This window comes from Aquarana catesbeiana, linkage group LG07 (assembly GCF_042186555.1).
Source record: "Aquarana catesbeiana isolate 2022-GZ linkage group LG07, ASM4218655v1, whole genome shotgun sequence".
Taxonomy (NCBI): domain Eukaryota; kingdom Metazoa; phylum Chordata; class Amphibia; order Anura; family Ranidae; genus Aquarana; species Aquarana catesbeiana.
The window spans coordinates 69,765,255-69,790,499 of record NC_133330.1 but is presented as its reverse complement, the minus strand read 5'-3'; the positions used below and the strand labels follow the sequence as shown (position 1 = coordinate 69,790,499).

General features: G+C 43.2%; 1 protein-coding gene across 1 annotated transcript in view; it reads right to left on the bottom strand.

Annotated features, from left to right (window-relative positions):
- Nucleotides 1-25,245, bottom strand: part of DCP1A (decapping mRNA 1A) — a 147,768-nt gene that overhangs the window by 96,339 nt on the left and 26,184 nt on the right. Inside the window, exon 4 of the mRNA XM_073592308.1 lies at nucleotides 1,998-2,064. Coding sequence (XP_073448409.1) covers nucleotides 1,998-2,064 — 67 coding nt within the window. The remainder of the gene's footprint in view (nucleotides 1-1,997; nucleotides 2,065-25,245) is intronic.

Genomic DNA, 25,245 nt, shown 5'->3' with positions numbered 1-25,245 from the left:
ACCCAGGTAAAGTATGCAGATTGGGACTTGCTTCCCTGCTTTGTAGGCTTGTTTTGGGTCAGTGACTCAAAAGCAACATGTCTGTAGACAACCAGGTAACTAGCAGATGTCAGCAAAGGCAGCCTCTGTACTTTTCTAACAACGTATTTCCTGTGAATCTGTGCTTTGCCCATCCCAAACACCGCAAGCTCTCCTTCTTTCTCTTCACTCTGCTACCACTCTATTCAGCCACTGGGAGCAGTAGAAGTCGCCTTGTGTAAGCTAGGAGTTGCTCAAATCTTGGCTTACATAGCACTATGGACTCTCCCTATGTGACAGAGCTGGTGATTAATGAGTCGCACGCTTTTTTCATACCTGAAATTATATATATATATATATATATATATATATATATATATATATATATATATATATATATATATATATATATATATATACACACATACATACACACACATACACACACACGAACTTTAATGGCATCCCAGTCTTAGTCCGTAGGGTTCAATATTGAGTTGGCCCACCCTTTGCAGCTATAACAGCTTCAACTCTTGTGGGAAGACGGTTGACAAGGTTTAGGAGTGTGTCTATGGGAATGTTTGATCATTCTTCCAGAAGCGCATTTGTGTGGTCAGGCACTGATGTTGAATGAGAAGGCCTGGCTCGCAGTCTCCACTCTAATTTATCCCAAAGGTGTTCTATAGGTTTGAGGCCAGGACTCTGTGCAGGCCAGTCAAGTTCCTCCACCCCAAACTTGCTCATCCATGTCTTTATGGACCTTGCTTTATGCACTGGTGTGCAGTCATGATGGAACAGGAAGGGGCCATCCCCAAACTGTTCCCACAAAGTTGGGAGCATGAAATTGTCCAAAATGTCTTGGTATGCTGACACCTTAAGAGTTCCCTTCACTGGAAATAAGGGGCCAAGCCCAACCCCTGAAAAACAGCCCCACACAATAATACCCCCTCCACCAAATGATTTGGACCAGTGCACAAAGCAAGGTCCATAAAAGACATGCATGAGCGAGTTTGGGGTGGAGGAACTTGACTGGCCTGCACAGAGTCTTGACCTCAACCCGAAAGAACACCTTTGGGATGAATTAGAGCGGAGACTGCAGCCAGGCCTTCTTGTCTACATCAGTGCCTGACCACACAAATGTGCTTCTGGAAAAATGGGCAAACATTCCCATAGACACACTCCTAAACCTTGTGGACAGCCTTCCCAGAAAAGTTGAAGCTGTTATAGCTGCAAAGGGTGGGCCAACCCTACGGACTAAGACTGGGATGCCATTAAAGTCCATGTTCGCGTAAAGAGGGGCATCCCAAAACTTTTGGTAATATAGTGTATCTTCTCACCTAGGGGCTGGAAAGAAGTGGACGCCACCCCACCTCCGCCTTTCTGTTCTGATTTTTGGGGTGGAGGTGGGTAGGGGAAAGAAAGGTGAAGTGCAGATTAGGGGAGAAGGCGATACTACTAACAAAAGGTTTGCTTTACTTGTAAGCCTAGTAAACACCATCAGTTTTTTATTCAATGGAAAAAAAACAAAAAAAAACAGACAGCTCAGGTCGGAGCTGCTGTACTAACAATCTGATGTTAGTACAGCGATCTCCCTGATGAGCTATTGTGCTCTGACAGGGGGACACCCCCCCCTCTTCCCGCCAGATCACTCCGGTCAGAGCTCTCAGCCATTGGCTGAGAGCGCTGAACGGGAGCCAGTCGGCTGCTGGTTTTCCAGCATGCTCGTCCCACAGAAGCCGAATGTCAGACGTTTTTTACTGAACTGGTCGATGTCGCCTGGCATTCGACCCGTGTGTGCTAGGCTAAATTCTAGTTAATTAAATTAAAAAATTGCACAGTGCTTTTACAACAACAAGTCAAAAAGGACCACGCAGGTTGCTTTTGCATCATTAAAACACCAGTTAAGACATTACACGGAAACTCAGCAAACACAGGCTTCTTAGGAGGTGAAACAAGTAGTAGCAATCAATCATACTCACTGGGCCATCAGTTTTGCAATCCTCTGGCAGTCATGCTTGTCATAAAACCAGATACTGTAAATGGACACTAAAAGAGATAGAGACACAAAAAAAAAAAAAAACACCACATAAGATAAGCACCACTATCATCCCTAATATGTGTCTTCTCTAGTCACACAAGATAACCACAAACCACCCACAAGCTATGCAATCCGAAATGCCAAACTTGTGATTAAGAAAAAAAAACAACCCCCCCCCCCCCCAACAAAAAAAAAAAACACATTATGATTACACTTCAAAAGCATGGAACTACCTGTTTAAAGAAAAGTGATACAAAAATAAATAAATAAAAAGTAAAAAAGAAAAAAAAAAAAAACATTTATATAAAATTTTCTACATTGTCATATTATGTTTACATGAATATCTTCGTTAATAATTTTTAACCATTATTGTATGTGGTTATACAACTTTGTGACTAATCTCGGCTTTTAGTCTAATATTTACCCATTTTTAGGTTTTAAATTTATGCATTCAACTCATTTTTATGCTAAATATTCTTTATGGTCAATATTTGGCCTTATGAAGAACATTTGATTTTGCATTGGAGAGTGGTGTCACCATTCTCTGAGTTGCAACATTTCCTGTAAATGTTGTCATGGACAGTTAGGACGTTCACGTTATACTAAAAGCGAGGCATGGTTACAGTGAAGTTCGGTCTGCGCATGACTTTCAATAGGGAGATTGATGGTATCGTTGATGCGGACATTCGACACGCTGTCGAAAATGAGGCTTGGCCCTCTCACGTCACCACATTACTCTGAGCGTTATGATGACCAGGCATGATCCAGCCCATGTTTCATAGTGAGGCTTGACATGCACGCACAGGCGCCATTTTGGTAAAACGGGAAGTGACCACAGTCATACAATTTGGAAGCCAAGATCGAATCACAGGTTGGCATTCACAATTTGGGGGTCATATTTTCTTTATAAAACGCAATGACTAGAGCAAGCTCATACCCCAGATGATGTCTCTTTAGACAAAACGCGTCGGGATGAGATCTGCTGATGTCATTGTGTTGCTTTTATTCATGATTACAAGCGCTTGTTTTACTCTTTCCAAATGTGAGTGTTCCCAATTTTTATATCAAACTTAGTATACCTACGGGTTTACACTATATGGCGTTTTTTGTTCCCTTCTCAGTTATACTGCATGTTACATGGTTAAAGACACGTCCCACCGAGACTTGTGGACACCGGTTTTCTAAGCGGAGCACAGTTGGAACCCTTTTCAGTATATGGAGGCATCTCCCATCTTGGCATAAACCATGCGTGTGGCTGATCCATCCTTTGGTGTTTACACCACAAGCCTTGGCGACTCATTGGGCATATGTCCATTTGAGTCCATTTGTTCCGGTAAGCCTTCCTGCAATCAGTGGTGGTCTTTCACATCTATTTATGTCTTAAAGTAAATTTTCCTATTTGATCCAGTCTTAATATATATTCTCTCTCTCTCAAATACAGGAGGATTAAGAGGGCCCGGCCCTGCTCAGAAGAGCTTACAATCTAACAAAAAAAAAAATATACTCTCTCTCTATACCTCGCGCTCGCTCTCTCTCTATATCTATATCTATATCTATAATTTCTGTTCATAACTATATTTAATATGAGCACTAACAGTTATTATATTCTTTGAATTCTGTAGCCATGGTGGTCATAAAACCAGATACTGTAAATGGACACTAAAAGAGCTAGAGACAAAAAAAAAAAAAAAAACCCACACACACCACAAAGATAAGCACCACTATCATCCCTAATGTGTTTTTTCTAGTCATACAAGATAACCACAAACCACCCGTAAGCTATGCAATCCGGAATGCCAAACTTGTGATTAAGAAACAAAACAAAAAGCATGGAACTGCCTGTGTAAAGTAAAACGGTACAAAAAAAAAAAAAGTAAAAAATTATATATAATATATATTATATATAATTTTTTACTTTTTTTTTTTTTTTTGTATATATATATATATATATATATATATATATATATATATATATATATATATATATATATATATATATATATATATATATATATATATATATATATATATATATATATATATATATATATATATTTTTTTTTTTTTTCTTTCCTGTACATGGGTGGAAAAAATAACAAAGATCTAACAAGTCAGTCCAGTCTATGATGCAACAGGTGCGAGTCAAGTGGACCTAAAATCATGCAGCCCAATTGTTATTAAATAGAATTTATATAATTTTTTGCCAAAACAAAGTTCCCAGCATAAACTAATCTCGCTTCTGCAGTTTAAAGCGGGGTTCCACCCAAATTTTGAACAATATCTGTATGTATTCTCTTCCTTGCCTAGATGCTGACATGCCGTTTAAAAAAATTTAAATCGCTGTAATTACCTTTTATTTTTCTATTCTTCTTTGCACTTCCTGGTTCTCCTCCCGTGGGAGTAGGCGTGTTTCTAGCCTCTCCCAGACTCCTGGGAGCTAGTCTCAGGCTTCCCAGGATGCCACTGAGCATGTGCGGGAACAAGCGGTGAATGCTGAGAGCACAGCATCCAGGAAATAAATGCTTGTGGGCTTCAAATGCCCACAATGAAGATGGAAACCGCCTGCAGTGAATAATATAAGTTATTCTTTCCGACGAAATCTGACACAGGCGGACATATTACACACAATATGTGAGTATGTAATGCTGAGAAGAAAAGTTTGTGAATGAACTCAAAAAAAAAAAAAAAAAAAAAATGATAGATAGGTGGACCCCCGCTTTAACAAAAGTATTCATGTTGAATCGGCAAAAACTCAAGCTGTGAGTGGCCCTGTTGGCACTACCCAACTCAACAAACTTCAACTGATAAATCAAAGGAGCCGGGTGGTAAACAAGCAGCTGAACAGCGACTTCATCCTATAAGAGGCAGTCACTGTTCAAGTATCCAGACAGCTGCAGATGCTCTGACTGCCTGAATACAACAGTCACCAGGGAGAATCCGCTATCAATTCTGTTTAGCATGGATGGGGGAAACCAGGGCTTTCATTCAGCCTGTGGCACTAATGAGAGAAACCTTAACCTCTATGGCTTGCATTAGATCATTAGACTGTCAGCATACATGTCTGGGGTGGATTGGTACATTACAGCAAACCTGAAAGAAAACCTGCAGTGCTGAGCTGGTAATCTATGCTCCTGGTTTATTTTTCAGTTTCACTGCAGTGTACCTTTAAGTGGCTATCAGCAGTATTCCAACACTTAAGCTGCCAATATCTGAACCATTACTCAGAAACACAATCAGAGTACTAAAAATGAAGATGAGCAGTCCTCCAAATTGTTACTTCTCCAAGGGAGGATCCTTGATACAGAAACTAAAAAAAAGAAAAAAAAAAAAAAGTACAACTTTTAATAAATCGTGTAATGTGTCAGGATGTCCCTGAGCTGTCAGTACTGAAAACATCCAGTCCCAACAATTAAGTCAACACTTTTACCCAACGATACCTCAGTACAATTAATCTGAAAGGCCTGGGAAGCTTTCCAAAGTTTAAAACAAATTTAAAAAAAAAAAAAAAAAAAAAAAAAAAAAGTAAAAGTTTACGCTGATAGGTTTCTAAACTGTTGATTTATATCTGTGTTTGTTAGTCTACACTGATTAGCCATAACATCATGACTGCTGACAGGTAAAGTAAATAAATCTTTGGGGGGGGGGGGTAAATATAAACTAAAATAATGTGGTTGCATACGTGTGCACACCCTATTATGACTGGGGATGTAGCTGTGTTCAGAATTAAGCAAACACATTCAAAGTTATGTTAAAAAGGAGTCAGCACACACCTGCCATCATTTAAAGTGCCTCTGATTAACCCCATATAAACTTCAGCTGTTCTAGTAGGTCTTTCCTGACATTTTCTTAGTCACATCCTACAGCAAAAGCCATGGTCCGCAGAGAGCTTCCAAAGCATCAGAGGGATCTCATTGTTAAAAGGACATCAGTCAGGAGAAGGGAACAAAAGAACTTCCAAGGCATTAGATATACCATGGAACGCAGTGAAGACAGTCATCATGAAGTGAAGAAAATATGGAACAGTGACATTACCAAGAACTGGACTTCCCTCCAAAGTTGATGAAAAGACGAGAAGAAAACTGGTCAGGGAGGCTGCCAAGAGGCCTACAGCAACATTAAAGGAGCTTCAGAAATATCTGGTAAGTACTGGCTGCTTGTTACATGTGACAACAATCTCCCGTATTCTTCATACGTCTGGGCTATGGGGTAGAGTGGCAAGATGAAAGCCTTTTTTTTACGAAGAAAAACATCCAAGCGCTAAATTTTGCTAAAACACATCTGAAGTCTCCCAAAAGCATGTGGGAAAATGTGTTCTGGTGAGATAACAAAAAGGTTGAACTTTTTGGCCATAATTCCAAAAGATATGTTTGGCACAAAACACTGCACCAAAAGTACACCATACCCACAGTGAAGCATGGTGGTGGCAGCATCATGCTTTAGGGCTGTTTTTCTGTCGCTGGAACAGGGGCCTTATTCAAGGCTTTCAGCATGACAACGACCCAAAGCATACATCCAAATAAACAAAGGAATGGCTTCACCAGAAGAAGATTGGAATGGCCCAGCCAGAGCCCAGACCTGAATCTGATTAAAAATCTGTGGGATCTTACAGATTTGGAGTGTTTTTGCAAAGAAGAGTGGGCAAATATTGCCAAGATGTGCCATGTTGATAGACAAAAAGACTAATTGCTGTAATAAAAGCAAAAAGGTGCTTCAACAAAGTTTTAGTTTAAGGGTGTGCACACTTATGCAACCATATTATTTCAGGTTTTTTATTTTTTACTTCCCTCCACCTAAATGATATCAGTTTGTTGTTCAACTAAGTTGTACAGTTTATAGGTCAAATTAAAAAGGTGGACAAAGTTCTGAAATGATTTATCTTTGTCTCATTTCTTTACATCACAAAAATCTGACATTTTAAAACAGGGGTGTGTAGACTTTTTATATCCACTATACATTGGGCACATGAGCATCAGAACTGGATCACGAAGCAATAGAAGAGGGATGCCTGGTCTGATGAATTCAAGAATGGTTTGAGGAACACGAGTTTGAAGTGTTGACTCTAGATTCTCCATATCTCAACAATCCAATCAAGCATTCATGGAATGTGCTGGAAAATCAAGTCTGATCCATGGAGAACCCACCTTGCAACTTACAGGACTTAAAAGACCAGCTACTGATGGCTTGGTGTCAGAAACCATAGTATACTTTCAGGAACTAGTAGAGTCCATGCTGATGGCTAATGATGGGAGGTCATAATGGTATGGCTGATCAAGTGCTCTATGAATGGAGGACCAGCAGATGAATAAAAAGTCCACCTCTTATTCAGGAAATGTTTTTCATTGTGAGAACCAATAGTTCGACTTCTATGAACAGAGTACAAGGGCAGAAAGGGTCTGCATAGTTGGCCCTTGACAAGCGCATGTGACAGGTGCAGTCGTTCATATTAACCCCTCCAGCACCGGCAGATAACCACTGAGGGATATCTGGGGACAGAGGTCTTTAGATTTTAAACAAACACAGCTGCTGCCTGGGACACTGTTCATTCATCGTAAGCACCGTCCCCAATGCCATTAATCTAAGCTTTATGAGCATGATGCAGGTGGATCACTGTAAAAACAAAAACAGGCTAAGACAGCACTTTTTACAAATGAAAAATTGAATAGGTGTACAGTAAAAGCTCCTGTAAGGGGCCTCAAAGCGCACGACAAGTAGCACGTCCCCGTAAATACAATTTCACAAATCTGGTTGCGGAAGAACTGAAGATGACTCAAAGTGATAGCACAGCGCACGGTGAGATAAGAGATGCCAAAAGCCGACTAGCTAAGCCCAGAACTAGATCCCAAATCAGCATTTGTCTGCCAACATCAGAGGGCTCCTTCTGTGCAGCTGGCACGAAGTCATGTGGAAATTCCAGCAGAAGGATGCAATGTCACAGACTTGACAGTAATAATACGCACAGAGGTATCTGACACAAGACAAGCCACTGAAAAACGTGCACTGCTTTTCCTCTTGATAGTTAATCAGGCAAAGCAAATAATTGTTAAAGTGTATGAGCAGCCAAAAAAATGTTTTGTTTTTATTTTGGATAGTATGTTGGATTAGAACCCCTGTTAGGTTTTTATTACTATCAAGCACTCTGTTAGAAGGATTTGCCCTTTCTTACTGCCACAGTGACAGGAAGAGAGGGATAAGGTCCTTTCATATGGGTGTTCCATTTGTTTCATCAGTTCATTCACTTTTTCACAAGAAAAAAAAACTGATTCAGTGTACATCAGTATTTCATCAGTTCTGTTTTTTTGAAGGAACAAAAATAGGGTCTTGATCCATTTAAAAAAAAACGGATGTTGATGGATGCGGATGTAAAAGGATGATCATCTGTTTACATCCATTTAACCATAGAGATGCTACGATGTCCGATTTCATCTGTCAACGGATGGGTGAAAAATGAAACGCCCCTTGTGAAAGTGGCCAAAAGTCTCCAACAGTAATAGACCGGAATTAAAAAAAAAAAAAAAAAAAAAAAGAGAGAGAAAAGAAGTGCATCAGCGCCAAATTTGGTCAATATAAAGCAGCGTCCAATCAGTGCAGATATGCACAACATTCTATCGTACATATAAAGAAAAATGCAGCACTTAAAATTACTATGCCATCTGTGATGATTAAATCCCTTAGTGTATAAAGTGTGTATTAAACCATATACAGATAAAAGTTCATTAAAAAACATTAGCGATCAGCAATTGGAAATCCTCCACCGTAGTGTTTTGCCTCCACCAAACAAAGAGTGCAAACCAGATGCTGTCTAACCTAGCACAGCAAAACTCATTTATGCCACACTATGGTAGAGGATTTCCAATTGCTGATCACTACTGTTTATATATGAACACGGTTTCATGGACACTTTATACACTTTTTAATGAAATTTAACCACTTGCCTACAGGGCACTTACACCCCCTTCCTGCCCAGGCCATTTTTCAGCTTTCAGCGCTGTCGCACTTTGAAAGACTATTACGCGGTCATGCTACACTGTACCCAATTTTTTTTATCATTTTCTTCACACAAATAGAGCTTTATTTTGGTTATATTTAATTACTGCTGTTTTGTTTTTTGTTTTTTTTTTACAAAAAAATTTTAAAAAAAAAGTTTAAAAATTTTGGAAAAAAAAAAAAAAAAAAAATTTTTTTTTTTTTTACTTTGTTTCTGTCAGTACATTTTGTAACTAAGTAATTTTCCTGCTTCACTGATGTGCACTGATGTGCACTGATAGGCTGAACTGGTGGGCATTGATGAGGTGGCACTTATAAGCACTGATGAGGTGGCACTAATAAGCCGCACTTATGGGGCACTGATATGTGGCACTGATGAGCACTGATAGGCAGTACTGGTGGGCATTGATCAACAGCAGTGATGGGCACTGATGGGCAGCACTGCCTGGCATCGCTAATGGGCACCGATTACATACCTAGCGCCCCGATTACATACCTAGCTGTCCCCTGTAAGGAGATGCCGCTGATCGGCTCTCCTGTCCTCACACTGTCAGTGTGAGGCGAGGAGCGCCGATTATCAGCATCTCTGTGTTTACATGTGATCGGCTGTGATTGGACACAGCCGATCACATGGTTAAAGAGCCGCGAGCATGGCTCTTTACAGAGATCGGGCACGCGAGAGCGGCCGTTCTGGGATGTTGTCAGAGCCGCACCGCCCTGCCGTTATTTGAAGGAGTTGTAAAGGCAGAAGGTTTTTATCTTAATGCATTTTATGCATTAAGATAAAAAAAACCTTATGTGTGCAGCAGCCTCTCCAGCACCCCCCTAATTACTTACCCGAGCCCCTTCTCTCTCCCCAGCGATGTCCACAAGTGTCATAGCCGTCCGGGACTCTATTCCCAGTTGGCTGAGACACAGCAGCGGCGTCATTGGCTCTCGCGGCTGTCAAAGTCTAAAGTTAGTTAGCCAATCAGGGGGCGGGGCCGGGTCGGAGTTTAGTGTCTGAATGGATACACAGAGCTGTCACTCGACTGGGGTGCCCCCATATCAAGCTGCTTGCTGTGGGGGGCACTTGACAGGAGGAAGGAGCCAGGAGCAGCTAAGAGGGACCTGATAAGGAGGAGAATTGAGGCTGCTCTGTGCAAAACCAACTGCACAGAGGAGGCAAGTATAACACCTTTGCCATTTTTTATTTATTTTTTTAAACAGGACTTTACAATTACTTTAATAAATCGCAGGCGATATAGTCATTTTTAAGCGCTGCATTTTTCTTTATATATTTTTATATTTGCGTTCCTGTTGCAGGATTTCACTCATTTCCTTACATACTTTCCTTCCTTTTAGTTGTAGATAACACGAGAAGGGTTAGAACCCTTGTCCATCCTTACTTTTCTCTGTGGTCCAGCTGGAAAAATGTTCCCTCTTTCCCTGTCATGGTAGACAGTTGCAAGAACATGAAGTCAAAAGGAGTCTCCCCAGCAAGGCCTCAGAGAGCAATAGAAACTCACAAAGAATCAAATTATCCTGTACTTTAACTGTTTTAACCACTTCAGCCCCAAAAGGATTTACCCACTTCCTGGCCAGGCGATTGTTTGCCATACTGCACTGTGTCGCTTTAACTGACAATTGCACGGTCGTGCAACACTGTACCCAAATAAAATTTATGTTCTTTTTTTTTTCCCACAAATAGAGCTTTCTTTTGGTGGTATTTGATCACCTCTGCGGTTTTTATTTTTTGCGCTATAAACAAACAAACAAACAAACCAAACCACATTTCTTCATCAGTTTAGGCCGATATGTATTCTACATATTTTTTGGGAAAAAATAGATAAATAAATGGCAATAGGCATATATTGATTGGTTTGTACAAAAGTTATAGCGTCTACAAAATAGGGAAAAAGATTTATGGCATTTTTATTTTTATTTTTTACTAGCAATGGCGGCGATCTGGGATTTTTAGCGGGACTGCGACATTGCAGCGGACAGATCGGACACTTTACACTTTTTTGGGACCATTGACATTTATACAGCGATCAGAGCTAAAAATAGCCAATGATTACTGTATAAATGTCACTGCAGGGAAGGGGTTAACACTAGGGGGCAATCAAGGGGTTACATGTGTGTCCTAGGGAGTGTTTCTAACTAACTTTCTAACTGTGGGTGGATAGGACTGCCTGGAGGAGACCGATCGTTGTTCCTCATCAGTATGAACAGATCTGTCTCCTCTCTCCTGACAATGGAAATCTCTCTGTTTCCATTGACAGATCTCTGTCCTGTCTCTCTCAGAAGCGATCGCAGGTGCCAGTGGACATCGTGGAGCACGCCCCCTATACCCCTTAAAGTGCCTGCCATACAGCTACGGCGATCTGCATAGGGGAGCCAACCTGCCAACGTCAAGCGGCTGGTTGGCAAGTAGTTAAAACATAACAGACTGGTTTGTAGCCAAGACCATGGTGCCATGTAAATTCCAAAATACAGTAGTTAACAGAATGCCATTGGGACAATTACATGCTCAGATCCCACCCTGTACAGAGACTTTCCTGCTCTAGGACAAGAATCTTAACACCAGCAGATTAAGGCCTCATGCACACTGGGCGTTATAAAAAAAGCCCTTAGCATTAACTGTAGAAAGCTGTTAATATAAGTTTTCCAGCGTTATAGTTTTGCTTAAAAAAAAAAAAAAAAAACTATTCCCACAAAAGCTTATGGCTCATAAACGCTGATAAACGCCAAATTGCTTTGCTTAACAGTATTTTAAGCTTTTATCAGCGTTAGAACATTTTTATAGCTGAAAAACTTCTCTCAAAACCCACTAGGTTCTGGGAGTTTCTTTCAGCCAGAAAACATTCCTGCCAAAAAAACAGCCTGTATGCGCATGGCCACATAGGATAACATGCTAAGGAGTTTACTGGCTGCAGAAAAAAAAAAAAACACACCACAACCACACCTAAAGCCAAAAACAGCAGCTATAAAAACGTCCAGTGTGCATGAGGCCTAAGAGTGATCACCACCAAAGCAGGATAACTCGGCCTTTAACCCTTTACACACTCACTAGCCTCCACCATGAGTTTTAATAGAAACCTACTCACAGCATCCGCATAGCAGTTCTGGTCTTTTAAAAGAAATGTATGTTTCACCTGCTGCCATGCCCAGATAGGGAGTTTACAACACAATAGTTTCTTCAAAGAGAAATTTATGTTTATTTTTTTTCTGATTACAGCATACAGAGCTTGAGATTGCCAATGTTTAAATATCGTTTTAATGAAAAGAAGAGAAAAATGGAGCACAAGCAAATATATTACAAAGCAGTAAGCAATAGTAAAATAAACATTAAAAGTGAAAAATACTTAACATTCGCAGGATCTTTTGTTCCATGCAGATTTCAGTTTACTTACAGAGTAAATTTAATCTGATATATCAGTCACTGGCTCACATATATGACTACTAGCATTCCTCCACAGTTTCGATGTTGAACAAAAGCATATACAGAATTATTACGTCCAAAGGGTCTGAGAGGTGTGCTGAAGAGTAATTATGCTTCAGCAAATACGCCCTTACTGTCAATGAATAAAAGACATCAGTATTTCCATCTGACAAAGTTTCACAATCCAACATATCGTACAGAATGAAATTACAACTTGCTAGACACCAAATATGATATGGATATGTTAAATAGCTCTCTTTGGAGGATGAATGTATCCATTCTGCTTTCAGGACATTGTAATGTAGATGTGTTTGGTGTCCGATTGGCATTTTCCCATACGTCAGTGGAACCACTTTTTATAACGGGAACTCCTCCAAAATAATAATTATGGAATAGGAATTGAGTTTAGCCAAACAGAGTCAGAATGCGCATTTGCTAAAACAATTCTCCAGACTGTCAGCATTACAATACACCAGTACCAGAGAACAATGCAGCTCTAGACCATACCAGGTGACCAGTTTCTTGTATAGAGGTAAATAAGGAAAATAAAGCACACATTTACAGAGTCAAATCACCTCACCCCTGGGATATCAACATGTATTGGGACAGGTGCTCATCAAGGCCTGCATATAGTTAGCATTTTGCCCACAGTATACACTTTGAGGCTGGGTTCACACTGGTCCGACAAACGCTCCGACATTGGGAGCCAATGTCACATGACGTGTGAAATTCAATGTTTCTCTATGGGAGCTGTCCTAACTGGTCCGACACAAGTCGTTCCGACTTTAGAAATGCTCCCTGTACTACTTTGGTCCGACTTTGATCCTACTTCAGCCCACTGACTATCATTGAAGTAGGATCAAAGTCGGATCCTTGTCCTAACCATCAGACTTTAGCATCTGACATTGTGTTATTTCCTGCTCCCTGCTGTAGCCCCTCCCATTGTGTGTTAGTTTTGATTGGTCAAAGGACAAGTGTACTATCTGAAAAGTCGGATCAAAGTAGTATCCTGTTCATGAAAGTCGGATGGATGTAGAACCAATGGAGGATCAATGTAGGACCAATGTAGGACTGATGTCGCAGAGCAAAGTAGGATGAAAGTCGTACTACTGTCGTGTAGTATAGTGTGAACCCAGCCTCAGGCTGGGTTCACACTGGTCCGACAAACGCTCTGACAATGGGAGCTCATGTTGAATGACGTTTGAAATTCAATGTTTCCTTATGGGAGCCGTCCTAACACAAGTCGTTCCAACTTTAGAAATGCTCCCTGTACTACTTTGGTCCGACTTTGATCTTACTTCAGCCCATTGACTATCATTGAAGTTGGATCAAATTCGGATCCAACTTCGGCATGCGACTTGTGCTCAGATGATCTTGAGGGGGAACTCCACGCCAAATTTTAAATAAAAAAACGGCATGGGTTTCCCCTTCCAAGAGCATACCAGGCCCTTGGGCCCTTGGGTCCCCCCCCAAATCCATACCAGACCCTTATCTGAGAACGCAGCCCACCCGGTCAGGAATGGGGGTGGGGACGAGCAAGCGATCCCCCCCTTAACCGTACCAGGCCGCATGCTCTCAACATGGGGGGGTGGGTGCTTTGGGGCAGGGGGCACCATTGTACCCCTACCCATTCACCTAGGGAAAAAAGTGTCAATGAAAAAACACAGTACACAGGTTTTTAAAGTAATTTATTAGGCAGCTAGGGGGTCTTCTTCCGACTTCGGGGGTCTCTCCGGCGTCTCCTCCTGGTGTCCCGATCTTCTGCCGGCTCCTCCGCTATCTTCTGCAGCTCTTTTGCTAGCGGTGGCCCGGACTTATGCCTTCTTGTCTTCTTCCCTCTTCTGATGTTGACACAACGCTCTCTCCAGCTGGAATGCTCTGAGCGCTCCGCAATGGACTTATATAGGTGGTGACCCCGCCCCCTTATGAGGTCACAGTCCCGGGGCATGCTGGGACTGTGCCATCATAAGGGGGTGTGGTCATCGTGTGATCTCCATTCCAGCTGGAGAGAGTCATGTCAACATCGGAAGAAGAGAAGAGGGAAGAAGACAAGAAGGCAGAAGTCCGAGCCACCGCTAGCAAAAGAGCCACAGAAGATAGCGGAGGAGCCGGCAGAAGATCAGGACACCGGGAGGAGACGCCGGAGAGACCCCCGAGGTCGGACGAAGACCCCGGAGCTGCCTAATAAGTGACTTTAAAAACCTGTGTACTGTGTTTTTTCATTGAAACTTTTTTCCCTTTTTTCATTCACAAAGGGTGGGGGGCTGGGATCTGGGGTCCCCCTTATTAAAGGGGGCTCCCAGATTCCGATAAGCCCCCCCGCTGGCAGACCCCGACAACCAACGGCCAGGGTTGTCGGGAAGAGGCCCTTGTCCTCATCAACATGGGGACAAGGTGCTTTGCAGTGGGGGGGCCCGCAGGCCGCCCCCTGCCCCAAAGCACCCCCCCATGTTGAGGGCACGCGGCCTGGTACAGTTCAGGAGGGGGGGGCTCGCTCGTCCCCACCCCCATTCCTGACTAGCCGGGCTATGTGCTCGGATAAGGGTCTGGTAGGGATTTGGGGGGGACCCCCACACCGTTTTTTCGGCGTAGGGGGTTCCCCTTAAGGTCCATACCAGACCCAAGTGCCTGGTATGCTCCTGGAGGGGGAACCCATGCCGATTTAAAATTTGGCACGGAGTTCCCCCTCAAGATTCATACCAAACACAGTGCCGGGCATTGGCGGGGATCTAAGTCGGATCCCCGTTCATTGAAAGTCGGACGCATGCGGGCTTCATGACGCAGGGCAAAGTCGGATCCAAAGTAGGACGGCTGTTGTGTCGCACTAGTGTGAACCCAGCCTTAACCATTAAGCAGGTTAATCCAAAGCGGTAGAACTATCATTCATCCAACTGCCCCACACCTTTTAAAATTTATTTGGTACCCCTCTACAAAGACATGTAGCTTTTTACAGCGGTAAGGTATTATTTATTAACGCCTCCCAGGCCACAGTGGTAGGGGCCACTGGTTTCTTCCATGAAAGAATTATTATTTTACATGCATAATACAGGAGCAGGGTAAGTAGTGTACAGATTACCTTTTTGGGTACCAATGGGTCCACCAGTCCTAACAAACAGACTGCTATGGAAGGGCTGATGTAATCATCGTAACTGGCTTGACACAGTCCATTACCTCGGCCCAAAACTGCTGGATCGGTGTGCAAAGCCAGAAAATGTGCAGAAAATCGACCCCAGAGGCAGCACACTTCCAACAGTTCGAGGGATGCGCTGGAAAGATTCTTGTAAGTTTAGCTGGAGTGTAATATATTCTATGGAGAAATTTCAATTGTATCAGGTGATCCCATGCTGACACAAGTCTAGAAAAGCAAAGTTAGTTCTTACTGGTAACAAGGTTTCCAGTATTCCTCCATAGCAGCCCTTGAGAGATTTCCTCTCTCCAATCAGGAAACACGTTGCCACATTAAATGGCGGTCCCTCAGGTCCCTGGTCAGTCATCCAATAGAACCGAAGGCTGAAATCTGAAAGACATAAAACACAACACAACCCCACAAGGTTAAGCATTAGGGTGGGATCGTGCTGCCCTTGAAGACTACTGGAAACAGAGTTACGGGTAAGAACAAACTCTGCTTTTCCCCCAGTCATCTTCTAGGTCAGCCCTTGAGAGGATAACCAAGTACTCACCAGATTAGGGTGGGACAACGGCTTGGAGGACTTTCCTACCAAAAGCCTGGTCCTGGCTGGATATTAGATCCATTCTGTAATGCTGAACAAAAAGGTAGAGAATCTTGACCAAGTTGCTGCCCTGCAAATTTGCCCTGGAGTGGCTCCCACTTTCTCTGCCCATGAGGCTGCTGAAGCCCTTGTTGAATGAGCCCTTAGATCTTTTGGCGGTGTTTCTTCCATAACTTCGTAGCACTCTCACTTTTGGTGTAAATCCTGGATCGGTTTGAAGGACGATTCTGTCATTGTGAATTTTGAGAAAAGCCTGGAGCTTCCCTATCCTATGTGCTGTAGTGACAGCCACAAGGAAAATGGTTTTGAGTGTCAGCAGTCGTAAAGATGTTTCTTGTAGAGGCTCAAAGGGGCTTTTGATGATCCCCCTCAGTACCACCGACAGATCCCATGGGGGACATTTTTGTGTCTTGGGTGGTCTATACTTAGCCAGTGCTCTGCAAAAGTGAGAGACCAATGGGTCTTCTTCTAGTGTCCGTTCTAGATACACCAACAGCACTGCAATCTGGACCTTCAGCCTGCTGAGCGCTAGACCTTTGTCCGCAACCTGCTGAAGGAACTCAAGAATAGTCGGGGTATCCATCTTTTGTCTGTTATTTTCAGCACACCAGCTGTTAAATTTTCTCCAGGTCTGTAAATGGCCCTGGTGTTCGGCTTCCTAGCGCTCAGAAGCGGCGCCACCACTTTATCCGAGAGTCCTTGCGATCTCAAGATTTCTTCCTTAGTAACCAGGCCGCACATTTGAAGCTTTATTTTCTTAGGCCTGTTAGGGGTCCCCGACACATCAGGTCATCCCTGCGAGGAAGTAGCCATGGCTCTTCTGCTGAGAGACTGAGGAGCGGAGAGAACCAATATTGGGTCAATATGGTGCTATCAAAATCAACTTTGTCTGTTCCTTTAGGAATTTCTTAATTACTCAAGCAATCAGATATACCAGGGGGAAAGCGTAGCACATCTTGAAATCCCACAGGTTTTGAAGTGCATCTATCCCCAGAGGCTGGTCTTGCGGGTTTAGCAAGTAGAAACGCTTCACCTTGGTGTTTTTCCAGAATGCAAATAGATCTATATTTGGTATTCCCCAGCTGGCTGTAAGTTCCCTGAACACCACTGGGTGTAATGTCCATTCTTCTTGGGCGATCTCTTGGCAGCTATGGAATTCTGCCACTTGGTTCTTTTCCCCCCTTTAGGTGGACCACTCCGGAGCGACAGTAGATTCCCTTCTGCCCATTGACAGATCTGGTTGGAGATGTGGCTTAAGGAGGGGCTCCTCGTGCCCCCTTGTTTGTTCACAAAAGCTACTGCCGTGGCGTTGTCTGATAGGATCAGGGTGTGACGATTTCTGGTCTTGGAAGTATTCTATGGCTTTGGCTATTGCCGTAAGATCCCTTCAATTCAAAGATGCCTGGGCTTCTTCCGGGGACCATTTCTCCTGAGCAGGCTGAACTGCTAGGTGGGCTCCCCATCCCCAACTGCTCACATCATCGGTCAACTTCCTTGAAGTTGGGAAAGACCATGCCAGACCCTGGTTTAGGGTCCACCACCCAGAGCGACCTCTTCACAGAGGTGGGGAGTAAGAGTGTTCTGTCTAGATCCTCTTGCTGTTTTTTTAGGAGAAAGATTTGTAAGAGCCTTAGATGATACTTAGTCCATTGCACTGCCGGTATCATTGAAGTCATCAGACCCAGAATTGACAGCAGCTCCCTGATGGATACCGGGAGGTTGTTCTGTATTGTGAGGCCTTGAATTTTCTTCTCCGGTAGGGACGTTTTCTGCTCTATGGAGTTGAGCAGATATCCCAGAAACCGGATGTTCTGAGTGGGACACAGGTTGGATTTTTCGATGTTTAAAATCCATCCTAATGACTTCAGCCATAGTTGAGCTTCTGCCAGGTCTTTTAGCAGCTGTACTTCTGACAGTGCTGCAAATTGTAGGTCATCTAGGTACGGTACTACGGTCATCTTCTTCAACCTCAGAGGGGCCAGGGCTTCTGCTAGGACTTTGGTAAATGTCCTCGGTGACGAGGATGCCCAAAAGGAAGAGCCCTGCTTTGGAAATTATACTCTTTTTCCCCCTCTATCTCCTCCGCCAATCTCAGGTATCTCTGGGACTCTTCTCGTATGGGAATGTGGAGATAGGCATCACTGAGATCCATGGTCACCATGAAAGTTCTCTTGACTGAGAATATAGATTCCATGCAGAATTTTTTGTATTGCATCGCTTGGTTCAGGGGTTTTAGATTTAATATCAATCGGAAAGTTTTTTGATCACAAAAACAAGTAAAAAACTCTTTAGTTTTTCTTCCTATGGGACCGGAGTCAGGACCTTCTGGTCTACAATCTCCCCCCGCAACAACGGGAGAGACATTGCTTTTTCGAGATCCCTGGGAAGTTTTATTAATAGAAATCTCTCTAGGAGGTTGACAATTGAATTCCAGGGAGTAACCCCTTGCGACGATGTCTTAGATAAAATTGGTTGGCTGTTGTCTTCTGCCATTGAGGTAGAACGGTAGTCAGCCTTCCCCCTACTGGCGTTCTGTAGTCACTGTTTTGGGGCTTGACTAGAAGAGCCAAAGAGAACGTTACTCTTTGGTTTTCCCTTGTGACCCAGCTAGTGCTCCTTGGGGTAGACTCTTCTTCTTGCGGATGCTCTCTTCGCCCACGAAAAAAACCTCTTTTGTGAAGATCTCTGGAAAATGGGAGGTTACATAGTTTCATCTTGTATGCAGGCTCCCCTGACCAAGTTTTCACCCAGACAGCCCGCCTGGCTGCCACGGCTAGACCCCCTGATCTTGCTGCCAGTTTGATAGATTCTGCAGACGCATCCACTATGTAAGAGAGAACCGGTAGGGTTTTTAAAATTTCTTCTCTAGGGGTACCATTCTTAATATGGTCTTGAAGTAGGGAGAGACAAAAAAAAAAAAAAAAAAAAAAATCAAGATTGTTTGACACGCAAGTGGTGGCGAGCGCAGGCTTCAGGCTGGCGACACTTGTTTCCCAGGCTCTCTTTAGGATAATGTCGCCCCTCTTGTCCATACAATCTTTTAGATGCCCCATGTCTTCAAAAAGGCCAATGAGGAATTTTTGGAGACTTTTGATAGTGGCGTATCCAATTTAGGATTCTTGTTTCACACCTCCTGTGGATTGTCTCTTAAAAGGGAACCGCTTCTTATGGCTAGCTGCAAAGAAGGGCTTCTTTTCCGGATCTGCCCAGCGATTCCTCACGGCGTCCAACATCACCTGGTGGACCGGGAAAATTTTGGACTTCCTTAGACCCTGGTACATTAAGTCATGTTTTGATGGAAGCTCTTTTTCTTCCTCAATTTCCAAAGTCTCAAATATATAGCTCCCAGTAAGTCCTCTACATTTTCTAGGGACAATTTGTACTTGGGGCCTTTTTTTCCTTTTCCCTCTTCTTACTGCTTCAAGTCTGAGCTGTCTGTAGCTACTGAATTTGGCGAGGCTATGGGAGAGGAACTTCCAGAGGGAGCTGTTGGAGGTTTTACCTTTGAAAAAAGCTTTTAGGATACTTAAAAAGGTATTAGCCATGTCATTCCTTACAGATCCAAAAAATGTTTGTGTAGATTGCATCTGACTGTTTAACCAGTCCGTCTATACACACTTGACAGCGGTTCTGTGTATTCCAAGGGCATCTTGGTAGCATATTTTGCACACCGCTTCCTGGGAGTGGGCTTTGGGTCTTTCAGCGGTTTGACCTGCCAGAAGACAAAACACAGGGGGCCCCATGACGGTGAGACAGAAGCACACTCCACCATACCATGAATACAGTGCACACCCGGTGACACTAGTAACCCCCTGCTAAGACCCAGCTAGACCACCACCGCCTAGCTGCTGTCCCCACTATACTGGACACAAAGGACACCCCCGGGTGCCTACCTGTGTTCTGCTGGTGCCTTCTAGAGCCTGGACAGATGGAATGTCATCCTCCTCTTGCATCCTGGCAGTGTCCTGTGGCGTCCGCGCTATCTCCTGCAGCCTCGCCACGTGTAATGGCAGCAGCCGACAATCCGACCTCTCTCTGCGCCTTTGGGGGGGGGTGTCGGACCAGTTCCCTGGCGTGCGTCGCACCACGTCTTCCGGGTCAAGCTAGCTTCCAGTCACTGGTATATGCCGCCGGAGCTTGCCAAGGGGACACCGCATCGCCGCCTCTCTCCACACCTGGGTTCAGAGGGAGGAAGGATCCAGGAGACCACCCGCCTGCGGCCATTAACCCGAGCTCCTCCACCTAGAGAAAAGGTAAGGGTACACCAACCCCGCAGGGCAGAGGCTACCACTGCTTTCTCCCTGCTGCAGTCTGAGACCCCTGCCCCAGCCCATCCTTTGAGAGATGGAGCTTCCGGCAGTCCTCAGGCAACCTGTCTCCTCCAGATGGAGGAAACACTAAGACTGACCAGGGACCTGAATGACCGCCTTTTAAAGATTTAAAGTGGCAACATGTTTTTTAAAGACCGCCTTTTAAAGATTTAAAGTGGCAACATGAGAGGGAGGAACTCCCTCTCTTAAGGGCTGCCCTGGAAACACATCGTCCCAGTCATCACCATCAAGCTGTGGGAAGTCTCACAACCAGGCAGCGCAACAGGATGCCAGAACCTTAGTAGTATCTATAAATAGTTGTTTATAAACAACAGACAGGGATTTAGGGAGGTCTTGGTCTCTAAGTAAGGATTCCAGATCACCAAACTGGACATCTACGTTAAAGAACCCAAATTGAGCAGAAAAAGTGCGCCTAAACTGGAGGTAGCAAAATAAGTGCGAGTTAAGGAGCTGGTACCAACGTTTAAGCTCTTCCAATGTCAACAGCATCCATTTACCGACTACTGAGCCCACTGTCTTGATCCCATATCTCGTCCAAATAATGGGGTCAGGATAGGAGGAAAATCTGTATCCTGTGACATAAGATACTGAAATCCTATGTCACAGGAATACCAACATTTCAGGGGATCCCCTTTATCAAGGTGACGGACAGAACAAGCAAACACAAAATGAATCGCATATATAAAAACACATGCCAATTAACATCAGGTAAACCACAAACAATAATCCAAAAAAGTAGCAAACGTGGCATAGCTATTAGGCAGAAAGAGGAATAACAAATTTCTTTACTGATATGGATCTTCTTGCTGCATATGGCTATGCTACATTCACTTTTTCCATTTCTGTATTAATATCTTTGGATTTTTGCAACCTTGTCAAAAGGAATTTAGCCTATGTTTAGAGTGCGGGAATGAACTTGCGCAATTTTATTCCTGCATGTCAGTCCCGATTTCGGGGACGATTTCAGAAACATCTGTGCGGGTTTCTGCACAGATGTCAATAGAAATCGCACCCCGAAATCACCAAAAGTAGTACAGAAACTACTTTTGGAAAATCGGTGAGGCGTCTCACTGATTAGAACGGCGCCATTGCTGGCAATTGCCGCCGACTTGGCATGTGATTTGACATGTCAACTCGCACCAATGTGAACCAGGGCTTAAACATTATTGGAGGTGAAAATGGTGTCTTCTTGCCGGGAAACAGAAAAATATACAAACAGGGGTGTCAAATAGAAAAATCTATCTAAAGAATAAAAATATAAAATAATGAAAAAGTGAAAAAAAAAAAAAAAAAAAAAAAAAAAAAAAAAAAAACTTTGTACTTTCAATATACTTTAAAAAAGAAACAAACAAAAAGCTAATAAAAAATGTGCTGAGTTTTACCTCCACCAGTTTTCCCAGAACCAAACAACACAGCTCTCCATGTTCTGTTTTCTCCTGTGCAGCTGCCAGAAATCCATCTCCCTGGCTGCGTGCTGACAAGCATTTAATGAAGACATAGAGGAAGGAATTATAGGAGAAAACCATTTGCAGGAGAGCCCTGGAAACCCATTTTAAATTATAACAGAAATTCTGTGTGGAGATTATGGTAGAACTATGGGCAAAATAGAAAAATGACATATATGATGATGCACTCTGTCACTTGCATTGACACAGCATTTTTTTGTTTTATCCAAAAGCAGGGTTAGGGTCTAAAAAAATATCCCAAGCTTTAAAAATCTCACAGAGCACTGTTTACTCCATCATCGGAAAATGGAAAGAGCATGGCATAACTACAAACATACCAAGACATGGCCTTCCACCTAAACTGATAGGCTGGACAAGGAGAGCATTAAATCAAAGAATCAGCCAAGAGGCCCATGGTAACTCTGAAGGAGTTGCAGAGATCCACAGCTCAGGTGGGAGAATCTGTCCACAGGACAATCAGTCGTGCACTCCACAAATCTTGCCTTTATGGAGGAGTAGCAAGAAGAAAGCCATAAGAAGTCCAGTTTGCAGACTGCGAGAAGCCATGTAGGGGACACAGCAAACAAACATGTAGAAGAAGGTGCTCTGGTCGGATGAGACCAAAACCTTACTTTTTGGCCTAAAAGCAAAACGCTATGTGTGGCGGAAAACTAACACTGCACAAACACCCTGAACACACCATCCCCACCGTGAAACATGGTGGCAGCATCATGTTGTGGGGATGCTTTTCTTCAGCAGGGGCAGGGAAGCTGGTCAGAGTTGATGGGAATTTGGCTGAAGCCACAGGGCAAACTTAGGAGGAAAAACATGCAGTTTGCAAAAGTCTGCAAAAAGACTTACGGCTGGGGTGGAGGTTCACCTTCCAGCAAGACAACGACCCTAAATATACAGCCAGAGCTAGTTTAGATCAAAGCATATTCATGCGTTAGAATGGCCCAGTCAAAGTCCAGTCTAAATCCAATTGAGAATCTGTGGCAAGACTTCAAAAATTGCTGTTCACAGACGCTCTCCATCCAATCTAACAAAGCTTGTAAAGAAGAATGGGCAAAAATTTCACTCTAGATGTGCAAAGCTGGTAGAGACATACCCAAAAAGACTTGCAGCTGTAATTGCAGCTGTAATTGCAGCGAAAGGTGGTTCTACTAAGTATTGACTCAGGGAAGCTGAATACAAATTCATGCAACGCTTTTCACACCTGAAAAAAAAAAAAAATTTGAAAACAATTTTCCTTCCACTTCACAATTATGTGCCACTTTGTGTTGATCTATCACATAAAATCCCAATAAAACACACTTGCGTTATTGGGTGCAACATGACTAAACGTGGAAAATTTCAAGGACTTTTTCATTGTAGACACATAAAAAGCACTCACATATAGAAGAAATATCACTACGCAGTAAACAAAAGCAATCTGAATCGGCTTAGCCTCACTTCCGGTTTCAAGAACAAAGTGATGTTAGCAAATAGCTCCATTCGACACGTATCGTGAGATGTCTTTCAGGGCACCTGGAAGCCGTAATCTCTGACAAAACACATTGTATGATCCTAATTCTTATTCCAAAAAATAAAAACCCTCTACGTTTCCACTGAACTATGTAACAAAAGCTACCCTAACCTAATATACGAAACTGTGCTTATAAATACAACATATTTCAGAAGCTCGACAGAATGTTAGCTGCTTGGTTATTGAAAGAAAACAGGCCCAAATGACTGGCTTTAGGGTCAATTAATTTACCCCTGGCAATATGTGTCACTGCAATGCATAGCAATATCCATACTGTGGTGCAATGCATTTTGACAGGCACCCTCAAAGCACTAACACAACAGATCCAAACTGCAGCGCACCATACCACATGGCATACAGTTGGAAAAAACAATGCACGTTCGTTTTTGTCTGCGTTGTAGTGCACTGACAGCCCATTCACATCAAAGGGCAGTGCACATCAACGCACATTTGTTAAAAAGAGAACTTCACTTATCTGTGTCTCCCTGTGTATTTTTTCAGTCTTTTATTACCTTTTATCCTTATTTAGCATACTCACCCGCCGAACAAAGCCAGCATTGTCTTATTATAATCCACTACTCCGCTATCACACTTTGTCCCAGGGCTGCCATCTTCCCTACTGACATCACTGGGAGCCCATGGTCTATTCCTAGTTTAGGCAGCAAGGCCTCCAAAATGGTGCATGCCAGGTTCACCGCTAGCACTGGTTTAGAGAGGCTAAGGCATCCTGGGATACATGCCCTGTGTATCTCAGGAGGCTTCAGAAGAGAGGTTCACATCATTTTTGTGAGAATGAAGGAAGAGGAGGCAATGCAGTTGGCGAAAAAAAAAGGGTTGTCACATTTTATACATTGTGGAGGGGATGGAATGCAATGAGGCATAGTCTCTTTTTTGGGGGGGGGGGAGTGAAGGTTGGCTTTAACAAACCACATTGCAAAGATGATTTAATTCAGGGATTTAATTCCATGCTATAAAACTACAATACAATTTCTACACAGATTACAACCATAGGCAGAACACTAAAACTACACAAAAAATGTATTATACAACAGTCAATGTACATGTGCCAGGAAACAAAGAAAGCCGCATAAACAGTGCAGAGTAAGAGAATTCCACAATGCATGGCTGCGTTTCTTCTCTTAGCATATCTACATATATAATGGAGTAATTCCATGTACACTGCTACTGAATTCTGGCATAGAATTAAACATTGCTTGTGATGCGCCACAAATTTGTAAGCGGGACTCTAGGTTTCCACATAAATGAAAATAGACCGCCGTTCACTTGTTAGATATTCGTCTCCCAGTTTCGTTTGCCTGAAGCTCAGCTGCCATAGTAACTGTTTAAAATCCCTTTTCCTCATGTCACGCTGAGACATCAAGAGACTTTGTGATATGTTCCTGACACCGCCTGTGGCATCTTCAGCACACAACAGAGGAGCAATGCAGACCCCTCGTGGAATGGGAGATTCACCTTAAAGCTGAACGCCAGCATTACCTTCTGTCTTGCGCAGTTGTAGACTCTTCTCCTGTACTAAAATTGCTTACTCTAATTCCACTGCATACTCTGAGTTTCTCCCAGTGTGCATTAAAAGCTGCAGCAATCAGATAGCTCTCATTTCCTGGCTGAAGGACAACCAGCATCATCTAGCTTTCCTCTGCCCAGCCTTGCTGTCCCTGGCCTGTCCCTTTCATTCACTGGATTCCAGTTCCTTCAATCCATTGGTGATCAGCATTACACAGTGGCATT